Source organism: Miniopterus schreibersii (genome assembly GCF_964146895.1).
Source record: "Miniopterus schreibersii genome assembly, chromosome: 4".
In the NCBI taxonomy this organism is placed as follows: Eukaryota; Metazoa; Chordata; class Mammalia; order Chiroptera; family Miniopteridae; genus Miniopterus; species Miniopterus schreibersii.
This window is the reverse complement of record NC_138105.1, coordinates 89,895,715-89,913,001: the sequence shown is the minus strand read 5'-3', so window position 1 is coordinate 89,913,001 and position 17,287 is coordinate 89,895,715. Positions and strand designations below refer to the sequence as shown.

The window sequence follows — 17,287 nt, the reverse complement described above, 5'->3', positions numbered from 1 at the left end:
AGTTTAAAAATACCGCATTCTTGCAATGGAACAGTATGAAGCTACTCACTGTGATGTTTTAGAGTAGAAAAATATCTAATGGCAAACAGGAAATGTTAAATAAACATACACAGACATGCTAGAAATATGTCTGCTAATGAGTCTCAAACAGCTTACATCTGAGGTGCTTATTAAACATACAGGTTTTCTAGATCTCAGTGGGTTGGGACTCTAGGAGATAGAAAATTTAAAGGTGGTCAGATGTTTTGATTGCCTTTGGAGAAGTATGAACATATTCTAAAATTGTACTGGTGATGGATTGATAATTTTTGAAATTTCATATTTGTCAGCTATATTTATAATGATATCAATCTTGAAGTAATAAAAATGTTACTTTATGAACACTTGTTAACTTTAAAAGATTTTGCAGTTTATCAGGCTTTTTAATTGGAGAGATTTTATTTTTCTATAGTATAATAGAGTAATTACTGATCTTAAAATGTAACTAATAATCACTGAGCCATTAATTGTTTATATGGCACTGGGTAAAAGTGAATTTTTCTCCTTTAATAAGCGTTGTTATGGCTTTATTGTGCTTAAGCTTGCCCAAAGTCACAAAGCTAGTGGCACAGTTGAGATCTGAACCCAAGATTGTGTGTCCCCATTGTCACTCAATGATCATGTGCTCGTTCAAAGAATAGATTAGCTTTATCCATAACTGAAATCATAATTAAATTTGATATTTTAGTATTATGTTTCCAAATTAAACTGGAATTATTAAAATTGAAAATATAGTTTTCAGAAACAAGGATAGATACATACATACATATCTATGCGCACACACATTCATAACTTATTATAGATAACAAGAATAAAATCATCTTTCAGCAAGCCTGGCAACTCATTCAAACTTTGATTGAATTTTATGAGTGACATTTTTGAGGTGGTTTCTATAATTAAAACTTGTATAGTGGTTCTGCAAATCAATGGAAGTGAAAAAATGACTATAATGTTATGAGAATATAAAGGGACTTGAGCTAGTATAACTGACTTAATACTTCAAAAACTAGACTGAGCTCTGATTTATCAGACGGCCTTTGATTTTTACTAGATTTCAATTCCAGGCATTACCTTATCTCTAATTTAATAAAACTCATGATGAGTTCAAAATATATGCAATGACTTTCTTCTATAATTGTAGTCATTTTTCCTAGTAACTGATATAACTCTGTTTAACTGATAAAAAGGTTTGAAGCCACTTTAAAGTATTTTATTTTGCATGTTGAATATTATATAAGGCATAAAGTATATGTCACAAGGGCATTTAACATGAATCATTTTGAAGCTAAAAGTTCTAGGCTACTAAGACCTAGAAGAATCATCTTTATATATTTTACTAAAAATATATGCAAATAAATTTAGTATCTGCTGTGCTTACTACATATCAGTGTCTAAGCACCTTATATATCACCCCATTTAGACCTTATAACAAATCTGTAAGATAAGAACCATTGTCTCTATTGTATAGAAATTAAAGGTAAGAGCTCATTTGTGTGGGTGGTGTGTTGTAGGGTGCTCCTGCCTTCTTTCCCAATAATCCCCGTCAGTTCCCACCTAATTCCTCTAAATAAAAATGTAACCACGTAAAAACATCAAACTTACTATACAAATAAAGCTTTGAGATATGTCTTCTGGCACTAAGGCCTGTGCTTCCAAGTCCTGTACATAGACATTCTGGAGAGTAGCCCTAGTGCATATAGATAGTACAATATAGAGCTAAGAGCTAGCCAGGTTTGTCTGATTCTTAAGTCTATGTACTTACCTATTATGTTGTTTAATAATATATGCTCACCAATGAAAAGCTTCAGCATAAAAATATTTTAAATACATCTAAGTATAAAGTGCTAAGATAATGGCATAAAATAAGTAGAAAAACCTCCCAAATGTTACTTAATATTTAAGTTCAGAAAATAAAATTAGCTCCAAGTTTTCCCAAAAGATGTCTTTCCAAAATAGGCAATAAATTAATCCAAACAGCCTACCAGTGTAGTGGGGAGTGGGTGCTGGGAGATGGAATTCTTTCTAGTTTCTTGCCATTGTGTAGCTAAAAAGAGAAAGACATACGGGAGACTTCCACATCAAAAAAAAAAATCTCCTTTTGCAACAGTTTCCTTGGAAACGGAGACATCTTCAGGCATAACAACCGGTGGTCCCAAGGATGACTATGTTTTAGTTTCCATATTTTAAAGTAGCAAGACATTCACACAAAAGCCAAGATTGATGGAAAGATCAGGCGATCTTACAAAGGCAAGGAAAATTTATGTGCTTGTGAGAGAGAAAAAAGAGTTCTCCCATGGGTCATAGAAACTGTTTCACCTAGTCCTAGTCTTTGAAAAAGCTCATTGACAACAGAAGGAAAACTCATTTTGTAGTGCCACATACTGTTATAATCAAACATCACAACCCCGCTGTTGACTTGAAATCTCTTTCTTGTTTTTTTGTCTTAAGAGAGAATGGTTGATCTTTGCTTAATTCTCAGCAATTACTTCTTTGTTTTTCATCTAAAAGAATACCTTAAGGTATAGAGCACTCGACCATCATTCCAAATTCTCAGCATCCTATTGGGGGTGGTTATCCAATGTGCATCCGCCTTTTTCGAATTTCTGAAGAAAGTGTCTGGAATCCAGATTTTCCCCACCATGTTGCTGTTCAGTCGGAGGACTTTAATGGTGCTGTTGAATTTCAAACGTCTGTCGTACCATGTTTGGGCAAAAAATATATCAATTGTATATTCCTGTTATAAAGAGAAAGATGAAAAACATTTGCAATACAGTAGGGTTATACTGTAGAGCATTTTTTTTTTGGTATTTGCCATTTTTGTTCTCACTGCCGTTTTGAGCTACTTTGGCTTTGAATAGTCTAGAAGAAAGCAAAGACTATCTAAGGAGACTCACCATCTCTTATAGATGACTTGATATTTTTGTGAAACACACACACACACACACACACACACGCACACACAACCACCAACAACACTGTTCTAAATAATTCTGGCAAAAGATCGTAGCCCTGCTGCAATCATTTGCATTTGTGTCTGTAGAGCTAATTTTCTGTTGTGGGCTGTCTTTTGTATTTTAAGGTGCTTAGTAGCATTCCTCGCCTCTACTCACTAGATACCAGTAGCACCAACACCACCCTCACCCCCTGAGCTGTGACAACTCAAAAATACCTCTCAACATTGCTAAATGTCTCAAGGAAAACATTCACCTGGGGTGATAACAACCAATGCCGTAGAGTGAAACTCTAGAATCTTTATAATAGTCCTAAACTGGAGCTGTGGAGCCTCGGTCACCTCCAAATAAAATGGGGGACCCTAAAGAACCTATCGTGTTAGGTAGTGTGAGGACAGAAAACGAGAGCACACGTAAGGTGCTTTACATTGTGTCTGGCAGGTAGCAAACACCAATCCAATGTACAAGGTAACCTTACAAAAAACTATTATAGTTGTTGTCTTTTCCTCCAAACAAGAGAAAATGAACCAATTAAAAATAAATTTTAACTCTGTACTAATTTCTATCACAAAGCATATCCTCAGAGTGCCAGCGTGCTGCGATGATAGATTCCTCTCGAATGATCGCCCTCAAGCATATGCCACTAAGGAGGCAAGTAGCTGACTTTAATCAAAGAGAAGAAACTATGATGTGAATTCCGACCATTAGGCCTGGCATCAGAACACCCAAGTTCTAGCTGGACTCTCATGTTTAAGTGTTATTTAGCATTATTTTATAATTTTGATTTTAATCATGCCTATGAATGAGAATTTTTTTTAAAAAAACTTCAGCGTTCTTAGAATATGAGAGCTGCGGGATGGAGCTCTCGTGTTCTAAGAACACCGAAGTTTTTCCAGTCCAATCTCCTTAACCCACCACCATATGTGAGGAGCACAGAAAGACAGAAGGTGGTTTGTTTGAGCCAAAATACACAGCCCGTCAGGATCAGACTAGAATCCTACCAGTGTGCCTCACTGGTACTGTTCTGTGTCATCTCCTTGCACCTCCTGCCATGTCGCAGTGCAGTTGACTGCGTTTCCACTGGGGTAAACCGTGCCTCTCGGTTCACCATTTGATTCCATATTTGCAGTCTACACGTAATGAGAAGGGAACCTATCTTGTGAAATTCTTTGTCAACTAATGAGTGATGTGCCAGCAAATAGAGTAACTGAATAATTTCTGTTGCACATTGTGGCAAAACGCACAAATAAATAAGGAAAATTAAAAATAAGAGCTTTAAGATTATTCAGACCAGCATTTCATAGACTATGACCCTGGGATAGTAGTTCTGAGGACTAGTATTCTGGAAATTAAAGATTCTGTGCCGCCTTCTTCTTAGATATTTATAGTTTGTATCAGAATGCTAAATATTCTGAGAACTTCAGCTGTAAAGAAGAGACATGTTGGCATTTGTTTAATGGTTAAAATTATTTTCACAAACTATGCAAGTAGTAGTATACTTTTTAATCACCCCAATTGAGAGCAATTAAAGTTTCTCATATCTCTTGAGTCCACAGAGTGTCCCTATTGCTAGCTTAGTAAACACCACTTTAAAGTTTTAGTATTACTCTGTTATGTGATGTGAGACTCTATTCTATTCTACTATAGACTCCAATCTAGTTTCTTATTTCAGATTCTGATAGAAAGTGTTATACAATAATAAGTTACATTTATTGTTACATCTAATCAATTATTTCCCCTGAGAAACAATTCTGATTCAAAGCAAACTATGCCTTCTCCACACCATCAATATTCTAAAAAGTAGTGGAGTGCTGTATTTTATTCTGTAGCAAGCAGTCCCTACCAAGTAAGCAATTATTGTTGAAGTTTGAGTATAGCATTTTTACATGAATTAATTTTATACATATGATCACATTTAATTCTCATAACAAATCATTAAAAATTATCCTCATATTTCAAGAGCGAGAAAAAGGTTCTTAAAGATTATGTCTCCCTTCTGAAATTTTGTGGCATATTTTTTGCTCTTTGCATCCTATCACACGTACCCTTAGTATGTTAGTAATACAGACAAGCTATTAGAAACTTACCATATTGATAGCGTTCACCGGGCCGATGCTGTTCACATACATGTCTGTGTGGATTAACGTCGGTTTCACTGGAAAGAGAACCGCAGAGATGTGTGTACAGAGGACCGCAGCGCTTTAATCTGTGGCATTCCAGAAGCATTTACCTTGCCACTTTAGAAGCGATTTATTTACAACTAACTTGGCGCCAGTGACTAATTTGCTTTTTTTAAATAACTCTTCATTTTCAAAGAAGTATCTCCATTTAGCAAGTAAATGCTATAACTAAACACAGTAGAGCCTGAAACAGATTATGTTTTCAAGACTATATAAAAATGAACAAATAAGAACAACTCAGATTTTCTTTTCTTTTTTTTTTTTTTCTCTCCTTAGATATCCTAAATTTTACCACTTTTCCTTCAAGCCCTGAAATCTATTTGGACACTGTACCTTGACTTGCCCCATATAGAGAAAATTAACTACATAGTGACCTCGAAAAATATGCACGAGGAACATGAAGCAGATAGAAAGAGCAACAGGTCCTGTGAATCGGTTTTGGAAACACTGCACTTGTTGACTCCTCTGCTGACCGCTTAGTCCCCATATGCCGCTAGCCAGCCCTAAATCAATCTTCCTCAGGACTCCGTGGAGTCTGTGACTCATCAGATAATAAGAGGGAACCATACGGAAACCCAACACACACCTGTGTGTCACAGAGACCGATATGAAAAATCATGAAGTGCCCCATCCGTGACCAAATGCCCTTGTTCACGTTCAGTGAACCAGGTCTCATCGTATCATTCTGGGCTTCGATTCAGCATTTGTCTCATCTGTATCGATGCCTTCATTCCTCACTGGTCCCCGTGTCTGCAATCTTGCTGTCACCTCAAGGAGGCTGCTTCTGTCCTCTGAACTCTGGGCTTGCCTGTCTGACTTGCTTTGGTTAATATATAGACAGAAGCGGGCGCGCTAGCTCTGGCCTCAGGCGTTTAAGCCTCAGGAGCTCCGAGGCTGTCCCTTGCTCTTCCTGTTACCATGAGGGGGACACTCGGAGCCGCTCTGGGGCCCGGCCGCACACTGAGAGCCCAGCTTTCCCTAATGAGCAGCCAGCTTGCCTTAGATTAAGTCACCACCCAGAGCAAGTGCTAAGTGAGTGCCTGTCATTATTTGCCGCTGAGAGTTTGTGCCTGTTTGCTACACACACACATAAAACAAGTATGTCCTTCCTTTATCATTATTTGCTCGTTTGTTTTTTATGTCACTTCATACAGGACTTGTCACTTTTCTTCCGCAGCCCTTGTCTGGGATATCTGGCACAAATGGCATTTCTAGCTCTCAAGTCTCACTTGAAAATCATCTTTCTTCATTTGAACTTATCAGTGCCCCCTACCCTCGATCCAGAATGCCATTTCTCTTTCTTTTAATCCCTTTTTATGACATAGAGTGAATGTATCATTTCAGTAGCTCTGGTTATTGCAACGCGCCGCTGTTTTCTCCTCCTGTGGTCGGCGTGCTTCTGGGTTTCTGTCTACACCGCGCTCCGAGTTCTTCCACATACCTCCTATATCGGGGCGGAGTTTATTGTCGTAGCCTTCTAGGAGGTTGTTTAAGATGACAGTGACATCGCCCTCAGGGACTTTTGGTGTCAAGACCCATGTTTTGTTCGAAGAATAATCTTCATAGTCATCATCAGATTTTTGTCTAGTAAGGCTAAGAAGACAGAAATACTGGTTAAGGGACATACAGGCTGCATCCCAGTTACCTTTCATCCCCAGACTACTGGTTCGAAAAGGAGCAGTGAAACCAGATCCCGGGAGTAATGCAAGTGGGGTGCAGTGCGTGGGAATTCTCACCCGAGGATCAGGCCCGCTCCCTGAGCTGCGCAGATGCAGGGCAGGATCTGTAAGAGCGAGCTCTCCAGTTTTCCAGAACACTCTGCCCTCCCGCCTGCGAGGAGACTGTGTGACCCGTTACTTTCCCTTTTCCATAGTGCTTATTTTTGTGCACCTGCCCAGCCTCATGAAGGACCGATTAAAAAAACGATTTTGCTGGAAGTGATGCTTACATGACCCTATGCAGGCATAATGTCTGCTGCTTCCTTTGAGAAGTTAGCTCCAGCCTGTTAATGAAAGCACGAGGCTGTAATTAGATCAGCCCCCCAGGCCTCGGCCTAGCCTCTCCCTCCTGGGGAAGTGCTGAGAGCTCAGTCCCCTGCCCCCCCCCCAGGGCTGGGCTGGGTGCACTGTACTCTCCCCTCGCTGCCCTGAAGGCGAGGCCGGCTCATTGATCTCTGAGCCTTAAGAACTTGGTACTAGAAGAAGCATGTTGCAGACTTTCACCCGCCCTTCACCACAGCCGAAGCTCCTAAACTGGAAACTGGGAAGTTCCTGTTGCTTAATGTTCTACAACCATAGAGATGAAATTACCTGTTTTGAGGGATCAGAAAGCCACGTACTATGCTGTGACTCTGTTTCCTATGTGCCCTCCACCCCCACCCCATAACTGGGCTGGAAGTGAAGGCTGACTTTGGAAAGATATTAGAATTTCTATAGCTTGTCTCTCCCCTGCTCCAAATTCTGTTCCCCCTCATCACACCCCCCCACACACAAGATCATTATATTTTCCAGATCTAGGGGTAATGCAAAACCTTGCAAAAGCTGCCATTTTCATTTTTATGGTGAAAAAATTATAAATGAAAAATATAAAATTTCCCACCCCGTCTTCAGTTCATTTCCCTAAATATATAGTATAGACTGGAACTTGTCGGAATTTAAATCACTGCTACATTGCCCTGAATGAATATATATAATACTCAATATACTTATCAAACCACATTTATCACCTTTCTTCAGTCATAGCCATATATATGACTGTGTTTTATATATGTAGCTTGGAGATAGGAAGACGGATAGGTAGATAGATGATTAAATATGGTAGAAGAAAACTGATAAGTGATCAGTCTGGTTTGAGTATGAGTAAGGGAGATGAAATGTTAAGAGTAATCACGGGCATGAATCAGCTTAGTATGCAAGTGATCTCTTTTTATATCCCTTTAAAGCTTCATGAAAAGGGAACATTTAAACTGAGCCACACATCTGCCTAACACCTTAGGTAGCCGTGTTTTACGTCTTGCACTTCGGTAGCATGGAAGCTTTAAACAAAATGTGAATTTCATAGCATACCTATAGAGGCCATGAAGGCCGGGCAAGCTTCAGCCAGCGGAGACCAGCTCTCTGCCAGGAAAGGCCTTCTTGGGCCTCAGCTCATTTCCAGAGCTCTGTGAACTCTGCCTCATGGAACTGTAACGGAGCTCTAAGCCTGTGGCCCAGGTCCTACTGGTTTAATTAGAAAAGAAATCTCTCCAGTAAGTCATTGAGAAAATAATATGTTTGGCCCATTAGATGTCATCGTGATGGAATTTTACTACTGTTTAATTTGGTCACGCCAAAGGGCCTTTTCAAGAAAAAAAAGCATTATCCCTCATTCTTCCCCTTTCTCCTTCTGTGTCTGTCTCTCTTTCTGTCTCTCTGTCTCTTTCTAGCAGACAGAAGCTCCCTATTAAAGGTTCTTCAGGGGAAGCTGATATATTGTTTGGTTTGCTTGTTTGTAGCACTTGCTCATCCTGAGAAATAAATGACCCAGGCCTCATGGTGCTATGTTACTGACATTCCTATTATCTGACAGACTGGGAGGAAAACGCGTTAAAGAGGAGATAAGGGATGCCTGCTTAGAAGGAGGGCCACTTGCCTGAATTGTACCAGTAATTCTCTCAATATCATCTCCTATTAGATGCCAGGACAGTAACCAAATTGATCTCACTTAAAAGTGTCAGCGATGGATTTTTTTCACCCCTCAGGATACCTGCTTAGCCATAGAGAGCTAAACAGAGTGGAGAAACTAAGGGCATAGGCTTGGGAATTAGACATTACCAGGTCTGTTTGCTGGATCTGTGTCTTGTCTCTGTCACTGTTTTATGACCTTGGACAAATTATTTAACCTGGCTAAACGTCGACGTTCTCATTTCAAAATAAAGTTAATGGCTAGTATCCACATTGCATTTTTGTGTAAGGTTAAGATAATACTTATTCAATGCTTAGCCTAGTGCCTAACACATAGTTCTGGAAATAGGTTTATGATAATTATTATTATAAAGAGGCCACTGCGAGGTTTATAACAACAGCTCCAACCTTGTAACTACAACCTGATTCTACTGATGCCGCCTCCAGGCTTTTATCTAATACAGGCTGAGGAGGACTGAAAACAGATGTTTTCCAGGAAGAAAAATAATGAGCCCCTTACATTATAAATAAATGGAGTTATTATCCTCTAGAGCTTTCCCAGCTGAGGTCTAAATTAATAGGGCTGATGCATAATCTGGGATTGTGTCCAGATTTGTCTTACAAAAAGAAAAAAGAACCTCTCATTCAGTGTTGGCTCTTTCTTTCTCTATAATTCTTTGGAGTCAAAAACATCCACATTTACAGGTGAACAATCGAGGGGTAATGAGGTCTGACCGTTAGATAAGGCATCCATAGAACCGTGAGCCTCATGAGAAGGCCAGGGAGGAAACAGTTTGATAGAGTCAAGAAAATCGACTTAACAGTTGAGCAGCTAAGAACAAACACAAATTCAGACTTCCAGCTAAAGGCACCTATTTAAATTAATAGCCTTTAAAAGTGACTACTCCTTCTTGGGTCCTTTAGTTTAAAAAATAATCTATCAAGGGAAAGAACTGAAATTGAAATTACTCTTAAGTTATCATAATGGGAACTTTTTTTTTTTTGTAGTTTGAATGATAATTTCTGAAAGTGCAGAAAATCTTGTAAAGCTTCCATTTTTGAAAACATTTAAAAAATTGTTAGAAGCCACCTGACTGGGAGCTTTGGAGAGCCAAATAAGCATCTCCTGGAAAATTGCTAGAAATTCAGAACCCTGGGCCCTACCCGGACTCCTGAATCAGAATCTTGATTTTAATAAGATCTTCAAGTGATTCATATACATATTAAAATTAGAGAAACTCAATAAAAATGTTTTAATCAGTGGTCTTCCTCTGGGGTGTGCGTGTGTGTGTGTGTGTGTGTGTGTGTGCCGGGGTGAGCTCTTTTAAAAATAGAGATTCCCGGGTTCCTACTTTTTTTATTTTGTCTTTGTTAATTCTCACCTGAGGACATTTTCCCCATTGATTTTTAGAGCGAGTGGAAGGGGGGGAGAGAGAGAGAGACATCCATTGGTTCCCTCCCACACATGCTCTAACCGGTCTGGGGATCGAACCTGCAACTCGGGTGCATGCCCTCAACCCAGATCAAACCCTCGACCGTTTGGTGCATGAGCCGATGCTCAAACCACTAAGCCACACCAGCCAGGGCCCCAGATTCCTATTTGAGACCTGACTCTGAATCGCCATGTTGTAAGTTAGGTTATTAATTTTTATTTTCATTTTTACAGTTTTATGCATGATTTAAATTTATGCATGAATACAAACATGCAATGCGTTCATGTTTATAATCAGAAACAAAGAATGATTTTATTTAGGACAAATAAGTGGCTTAGAAAAACAAAATGAATCCTGGAACGACAGGTTAATGAGAGATTGCTCTCATTAATCTAGAAGATTCTAAATATTCGAACTTTGATATGTATTCTGAATATTTGCCACTGTGAAGATTAATCATATAGTTTATGGAATCCTAAATTTTAATCCAAGCATTTCAGATTCCCATAGATTCCATGAAACCCTAAGTTTTGTGAGAGAAAAGTCTAGTCATTGTACTTTCCCAGGTTAGTACAACAGCAAACATTTGGATGAGATATAAAAACATTTCACTCAAGTAACTCTAAATCCATTGCTGTTTGGCTTCAAAAAGATAGGGACAGATATAGATATAGATATAGATATAGATATAGATATAGATATAGATATAGATATAGATATAGAGATAGATATAGAGATAGATACAGATATAGAGATAGATAGATGATAGATAGATGATAAATAGATAGATATAGATAAATATTCTTTGACACAGGTAGGTAAATAGTTGAATAAAAAAATTCATTTATTTTTATACTTGAAATATTTTTAAATGATTAGTATTTGATTCATTTGAACCATTAATTTCATTAATATTTTTTATTGGTACAGTTTTGGCCTACTTTTATTTTATCGGTGCAATGAGTCAAACGCAAAATGTTTTAGATGTCAAAATAAATCTCCCAGGACATATATGCCAGAAAATGAAACCTTCTGAAAGTTTTCCACTGAAAATCCCTGAGCCTGGGCTTGCGCTCCGTGCGTTTCCCTGCGCTGCGCGTCCCCGCGGCCTGACGCGCTCCGCTCCTGCCTTCGCCGCGCCGCAGGGGGCGCCCGGGACCCCCCAGCCTGGAGGCCCGGGGACGGAAGGGGCTGGCCCTGCAGCCGCGGGTGCCCGTGTTCCCCGTGTTCCCCGCTGTTCCCCGTGTTCCCCGCGTTCCCCGCTGTTCCCCGTGTTCCCCGCTGTTCCCCGTGTTCCCCGCGTTCCCCGCTGTTCCCCGCGTTCCCCGTGTTCCCCGCTGTTCTCCGTGTTCCCCGCTGTTCCCCGTGTTCCCCGCTGTTCCCCGCGTTCCCCGCTGTTCCCCGCTGTTCCCCGCGTTCCCCGCTGTTCCCCGCGTTCCCCGCTGTTCCCCGCGTTCCCCGCTGTTCCCCGCGTTCCCCGCTGTTCCCCGCTGTTCCCCGCGTTCCCCGCTGTTCCCCGCTGTTCCCCGCTGTTCCCCGCTGTTCCCCGCGTTCCCCGCTGTTCCCCGCTGTTCCCCGCGTTCCCCGCTGTTCCCCGCGTTCCCCGCGTTCCCCGCTGTTCCCCGCGTTCCCCGCGTTCCCCGCTGTTCCCCGCTGTTCCCCGCGTTCCCCGCGTTCCCCGCTGTTCCCCGCGTTCCCCGCGTTCCCCGCGTTCCCCGCTGTTCCCCGCGTTCCCCGCTGTTCCCCGCGTTCCCCGCTGTTCCCCGCTGTTCCCCGCTGTTCCCCGCGTTCCCCGCTGTTCCCCGCTGTTCCCCGCGTTCCCCGCTGTTCCCCGCTGTTCCCCGCTGTTCCCCGCGTTCCCCGCTGTTCCCCGCTGTTCCCCGCGTTCCCCGCGTTCCCCGCTGTTCCCCGCGTTCCCCGCGTTCCCCGCTGTTCCCCGCGTTCCCCGCGTTCCCCGCTGTTCCCCACTGTTCCCCGTGTTCCCCGCTGTTCCCCGTGTTCCCCGTGTTCTCCGTGTTCCCCGCTGTTCCCCGCTGTTCCCTGTGTTCCCCGTGTTCTCCGTGTTCCCCGCTGTTCCCCGCGTTCCCCGTGTTCCCCGTGTTCCCCACTGTTCCCCGTGTTCCCCGTGTTCCCCGCTGGCGCCTGAGCGCTTGCTGAGCTCCACAGACCTGGCCCGCTCCAGCACCTTTGCACACATTGTCCCTCCTGCCGACAGCCTCCCTTTTCCCCGCCCTCCAAGACCGCACTTGGAAGGCTCACTCCTTCCTACCTTTCAGCTTCCTCGCAAACCTTGCCTTCTCAGGGCGGCCGTCTGCCACCGCCTCTCCCTGTGCCACCTTCTCCACCTTTGTGCGTTCTGTGCAGTTCCTTATCTGCTTCTTAGCATTGAACAGAATGTGTATTTATTGACCGGCTCATTGCCTGTCTCTGTTACTAGACTATAAATTCCAGGAGTGCACGCTTGATTAAGATTTGTGGAAAGAATAATTTTTAAATAATTGATTTTTGAGAGAGAGAGATTTGTTGTTCCACTTATTTATGCATTCATCAGTTGATTTTCATATCTGAGTGCCCTGACCGGAGATATCTGGGCGACACTCTAACCAACTGAGCTACCCAGTCAGGGCTCTTTTTATTTTTTTCTAATTGTTTTCTTAAGGTAAATAATAAAACCAACACTGGCTACTGTGAAATATTCACTGTGTTCTAAGAATAACTTTAGGGACTTCACATACATTCTCCCACATAATCCTTAAAGCACTGATATTCCTATAATTATCCCCTATTTACCTACGTGTGTCAGAGAAATATACATATATATTCTGTCTTTAGGATACCAAACACCAGTGGGTTTGAAGGAACAAATGATATTTACCGATAGTCACTTTAGCTTGCCAAAACCAAAATGTTAAACCATTACGGGAATTGGGGCCAGAGAATCTGCCACTGTACATTCATCAAAAATAGGATCAACCAAAATAAATGGTTGCTCCAGCTCATTTTCCCTTAGGACAATAAATTAGTTTATGCCCGAGCTCAATAAAAGTATGGCATCTTCAGCACCAAGTTAATAACATTCAGATTTCATAAGCTTGCCATTGCAGATACCAGCGATTAGATTTCGAAAGCAAAGCTCCCAGTTTAACCTAACGGATGTGATCAGATGCCTCCCTCAGACCATTTCTGGGCTTGGAAAGCGACGCGCGCTGCGGGAGGGAGGCGAGGTCATTTCACAGGGCTCCTCCAGCCGCTGCCAGAGGGGGACTGTGGTGGGAAGGACAGGAGCAGGTGTGTAAAGCGAGCACCTGTCATCCCAGGTCGTAGGGGACGCAGTGTCCGATCGGGAGGAAGGGGCCCTGCCTGTACTGTCCGGAGGACTGGGCGCTCTTGAGAGACACTGCAGTGAGTAGGAGCATTGGGGTCCCCGTTGCTCCTCCATATAGGGCCTGGAGTGGCCTTCAGGGTCCCATACCTCCCAGCGAGGACATGTATAGACGGCCCAGGACCTGTGGGGAAGGGTGCTCAGTGCCCAGGCGTGTACAGATGAGTGTGTGCGTGCAAATCAGTACAGTCAGGGCAGGGAAGCACATCGCTCAGTATCCACTCTGAGAGTGAATTGTCCTACTCATCATGACTTTCTTAGCTCAGACCTAGTTCATCTTTTAAAATATGAGGATAGCTGTTGGCAAGTGTATTTATTTGACTCAGTCCATTATCAGAATTATATATTCCAATATGTAAAATGCAAACTGTTCACCTCATTAGCCATCACCAATGACCCATATAAAATAAATGCGTGTGATTAACAAAGATCAATTTTATTGCATGTATCAGAACATTCAAACTAAATTGGGAGGCACTGGCATATAAAATTTTAAAGCCTGAGTCTCATCTTGTGTATCATTAGCCCAAATACTTTGAAAGTGATATGTATTGCTACAGAATGGGACTGTATTAATTATTTTAGTCTAATTTTATGTCCCACCACTAGTATCAAAGATGAAGTCACCCCCGAAAAGCACATGGGCTTCACAAATACCAATGAAAACCGGGATAATGAAGACAGTGAGGAAGGAGAATGTGGAGAAGGCAACTACAACATCCACGGGGCCAAGGGGTGTAAACAGGAAAAAAATCCATGTCAGGTCACATTCTAGGGTTATGACGGAAGCCCCTTTCTCCTGGTTAGTAGCGCACCGTAGCTTTGTTGCTGTTGTTGGTTTGTTTTAACCTTTCTTAATTAAAAAAGTGGGAGAATGCAGAGCAGCTAGCACTCCCACACTGCTGGAGGGACAACACTGTGGCACTATCTGCTGCTGCGGAGCACCGGGGTATCCTATATGTGAAGAATGCCATCCCTAGATTTATGCTAAAAAGAAATGCGTGCATATGTCTACTCAGAGACATGCACAGGACGTTCCTAGTTGCATTACTGGTAATAGAAATGAATGGAATCCAAGTCAACAGAAGAATTGATACATAAAATACGGTGCATTCACACACTGAAATATATGACAATACAAAATAACGGGCTATTGCTACATGCAGCAGAATGAATCTGAAAACTAAACATTTGAGCAAAAGTTGCTACACGCAGGTGCGCGTGCACACATGCAGTGTGTTTCTGTTTTGTAAATTTTAATAACAAGCCAGTTTGAACCACAGAGCTGAAAGTCAGAACGATGGTCACTTCAAGGGAAGGGAAAGAGGCAAGGAACTGAGATGGGCCTGAGGATGTTTGCTGGGGTGCTGGTAATATTTTATTTCCAGATGAGGTTGGTGGTTATATAGGTTTTGGTTTCAATTTGTGATCATTCATTGAACCATATTTATGTATTATGCACTTTTTATACATTTTACCCTGTAATAATAACAACAGCAAAAGTGTTTTTTAAAAATAGGTTTAGGTGTGAGCCTTAAAAGTAGAACACTATTAGGTCCCCAAGGGCAAGAAGTGTTTTTGTCTTCAACAGTGTTATTTTCCAAACATTTGCAAGTGCCTGGCGCTTGATTAGACATGAATGTTTCTCAGAGTATGAAGTGAATCAATGAGAGTATGGATTATTTTTAAAGATTCAATGTTTGTGAAAATTATCTTGGTAAGACTCATTCTTTACAAATATGCGTATGTAAGAATTATAGCTAATATTAAAATGAGCTGCCTATATAAAGTACCATCATGTGATTGCCATCAATACTTATGTACTATTAAGATCACCCCATATTAGTGTTCCCCAAAGCTGAGGATACCTGCCCCTGGCTCCCAAGACAATTCTAAGTGTCACATATCATAGCATCAAAAGACTGGAAAACATATAATTAGAAAATGTTTCCCTTTTTAAATTTTCTTCAGCACATCCAATTATATTAAGGACAGAGTCTCATTATATTTGTAATTTGCCTTTAACCACGTTTTTCAATTTGCTAACCTGATTTCTAAGGACAGCAACATCAAGCTCAGCACTTCTGGTAGAAAACAGTATATAATTGCAGCATGGTAACACTGTTCTAGTTTCATTGTATTTACTTTTTAGCTGTCTTCTGTTTGGAAAAGTAAAACTGTGAAGGTGGCCGAATTTGGGAGACAGTTCCTTACAGATTTCGATTCCTTGGTGCTTCAGGTGATCGGCATGTATTTTAGATGCTTTTGTGCGAGGAGCAGTCAGAGATGGGAAGACATTCCAATTGCAGTGTTGGTATCACAACACCTCCCGTCTACTTAAGGAGGCGAATACCTGAGCAGCTAGAAAAACGCAGCACTTAAGTGACAATACCGGGCAATAATAAAACACGTCGCCACAGGGTGGAATATGACTAATCTCCTCTGCCAGTATCTCCCACTTGGCGTTAAGGTCAGTGCTGTCGGCGTGCCTCCGTGTTCGCTTCCAAATTTCAATTTCTATGTAAGAGGAATATTTTTCTCTAGAACATAAAACATTTTGGGGAACTGATAAAGCTTTTGGTTCCCTCTTTCAGCAAGTAGAAGGTAAGATAGTACATACAAATATACAAACGAGTTCACCTATTTGTAGGGAGGCCACAGGTGGACGGGAGAATCTCTGTGTATTTCTCATGGTCCCTGGACAAAAGGGGAAACTGTCCCACACTTAGGATAGTTTAAAGGCCACCGAGAGCCAGGGAATGAAAATGAGGGCTGATTCTATGGCATGAAGTGTCCGCATCTGTTCAGATGCATATTCATTCAAGTATATAAAATTCAAAAATATTCTAAATGTATTGAAAATAAGTAATACGTTGGGTATATGTTGACTCTTAAATAAAATTGCCAAATGTTTCTCCATTTTCTATTTCCACTCCCAACGTGAGAAAGACCCGGTTGCTCCATGTCCTTACCAGCACTTGGTCTTGCCAATGCTGATTTTTCGTGGCCCATTCTGATAGGCGAATGGTGGTATTACATGATGGTTTTAATTTGCTTTACCTAATGGCTGTGGCTAATAATGTTGAACATTTTTTTTAAATTTTTTTTTTTTTAGAGAGAGAGGGAGAGAGAAACATCAATGTGAGAGAGAAACATTGATCGGCTGCCTCCCGTATGTGCCCCGACCAGGGATGGAACCTGCAGCCTTTCGTCGCACAGGATGATGCTCTAACCAGCAGCGCCACCCGGCCAGGACAGTGTCGAACATCCTGTAATGTGCTTATTAGCCCCTCAGTAACTTAGATAAATCTAAAGGCTCTGTGCTAAGTGAACTATACGATTCTACTTACCTGACATTCTTGAAAGGAAAAAAAAAGCAGATTTTTACTCCTTTCAGGGTCCTTGTACCTACTGTACCAGTGATGAGAAAGGACTTCCCTGCAGTCTTCTCATGGCTGAATTTTTTCATTTCCTTATAATCTAAATTTCTTATCCATTACTCAACAGACTTTCCTGATCGTCTATCTAAAGTAAATTTTTTTCTTGATTTTCTCCATGACTCCACACTTCCTTAGTTACTTCTTAGCATTGATCATACTTAGAAGTGTCTCTGTTTGTTTGCTGTCTGCCCGTCTCCACA

General features: G+C 41.5%; 1 protein-coding gene across 2 annotated transcripts in view; it reads right to left on the bottom strand.

The window, feature by feature from the left end:
• Positions 1 to 17,287, bottom strand: part of GABRG2 (gamma-aminobutyric acid type A receptor subunit gamma2) — a 74,257-nt gene that overhangs the window by 45,267 nt on the left and 11,703 nt on the right. For both annotated transcript variants that reach the window (XM_081134738.1, XM_081134739.1), the window contains exons 2-4: positions 6,612 to 6,763; positions 5,078 to 5,145; positions 2,553 to 2,773 (exon numbers count right to left, since the gene is read on the bottom strand). In XM_081134738.1, coding sequence (XP_080990864.1) covers positions 2,553 to 2,773; positions 5,078 to 5,145; positions 6,612 to 6,763 — 441 coding nt within the window. The remainder of the gene's footprint in view (positions 1 to 2,552; positions 2,774 to 5,077; positions 5,146 to 6,611; positions 6,764 to 17,287) is intronic.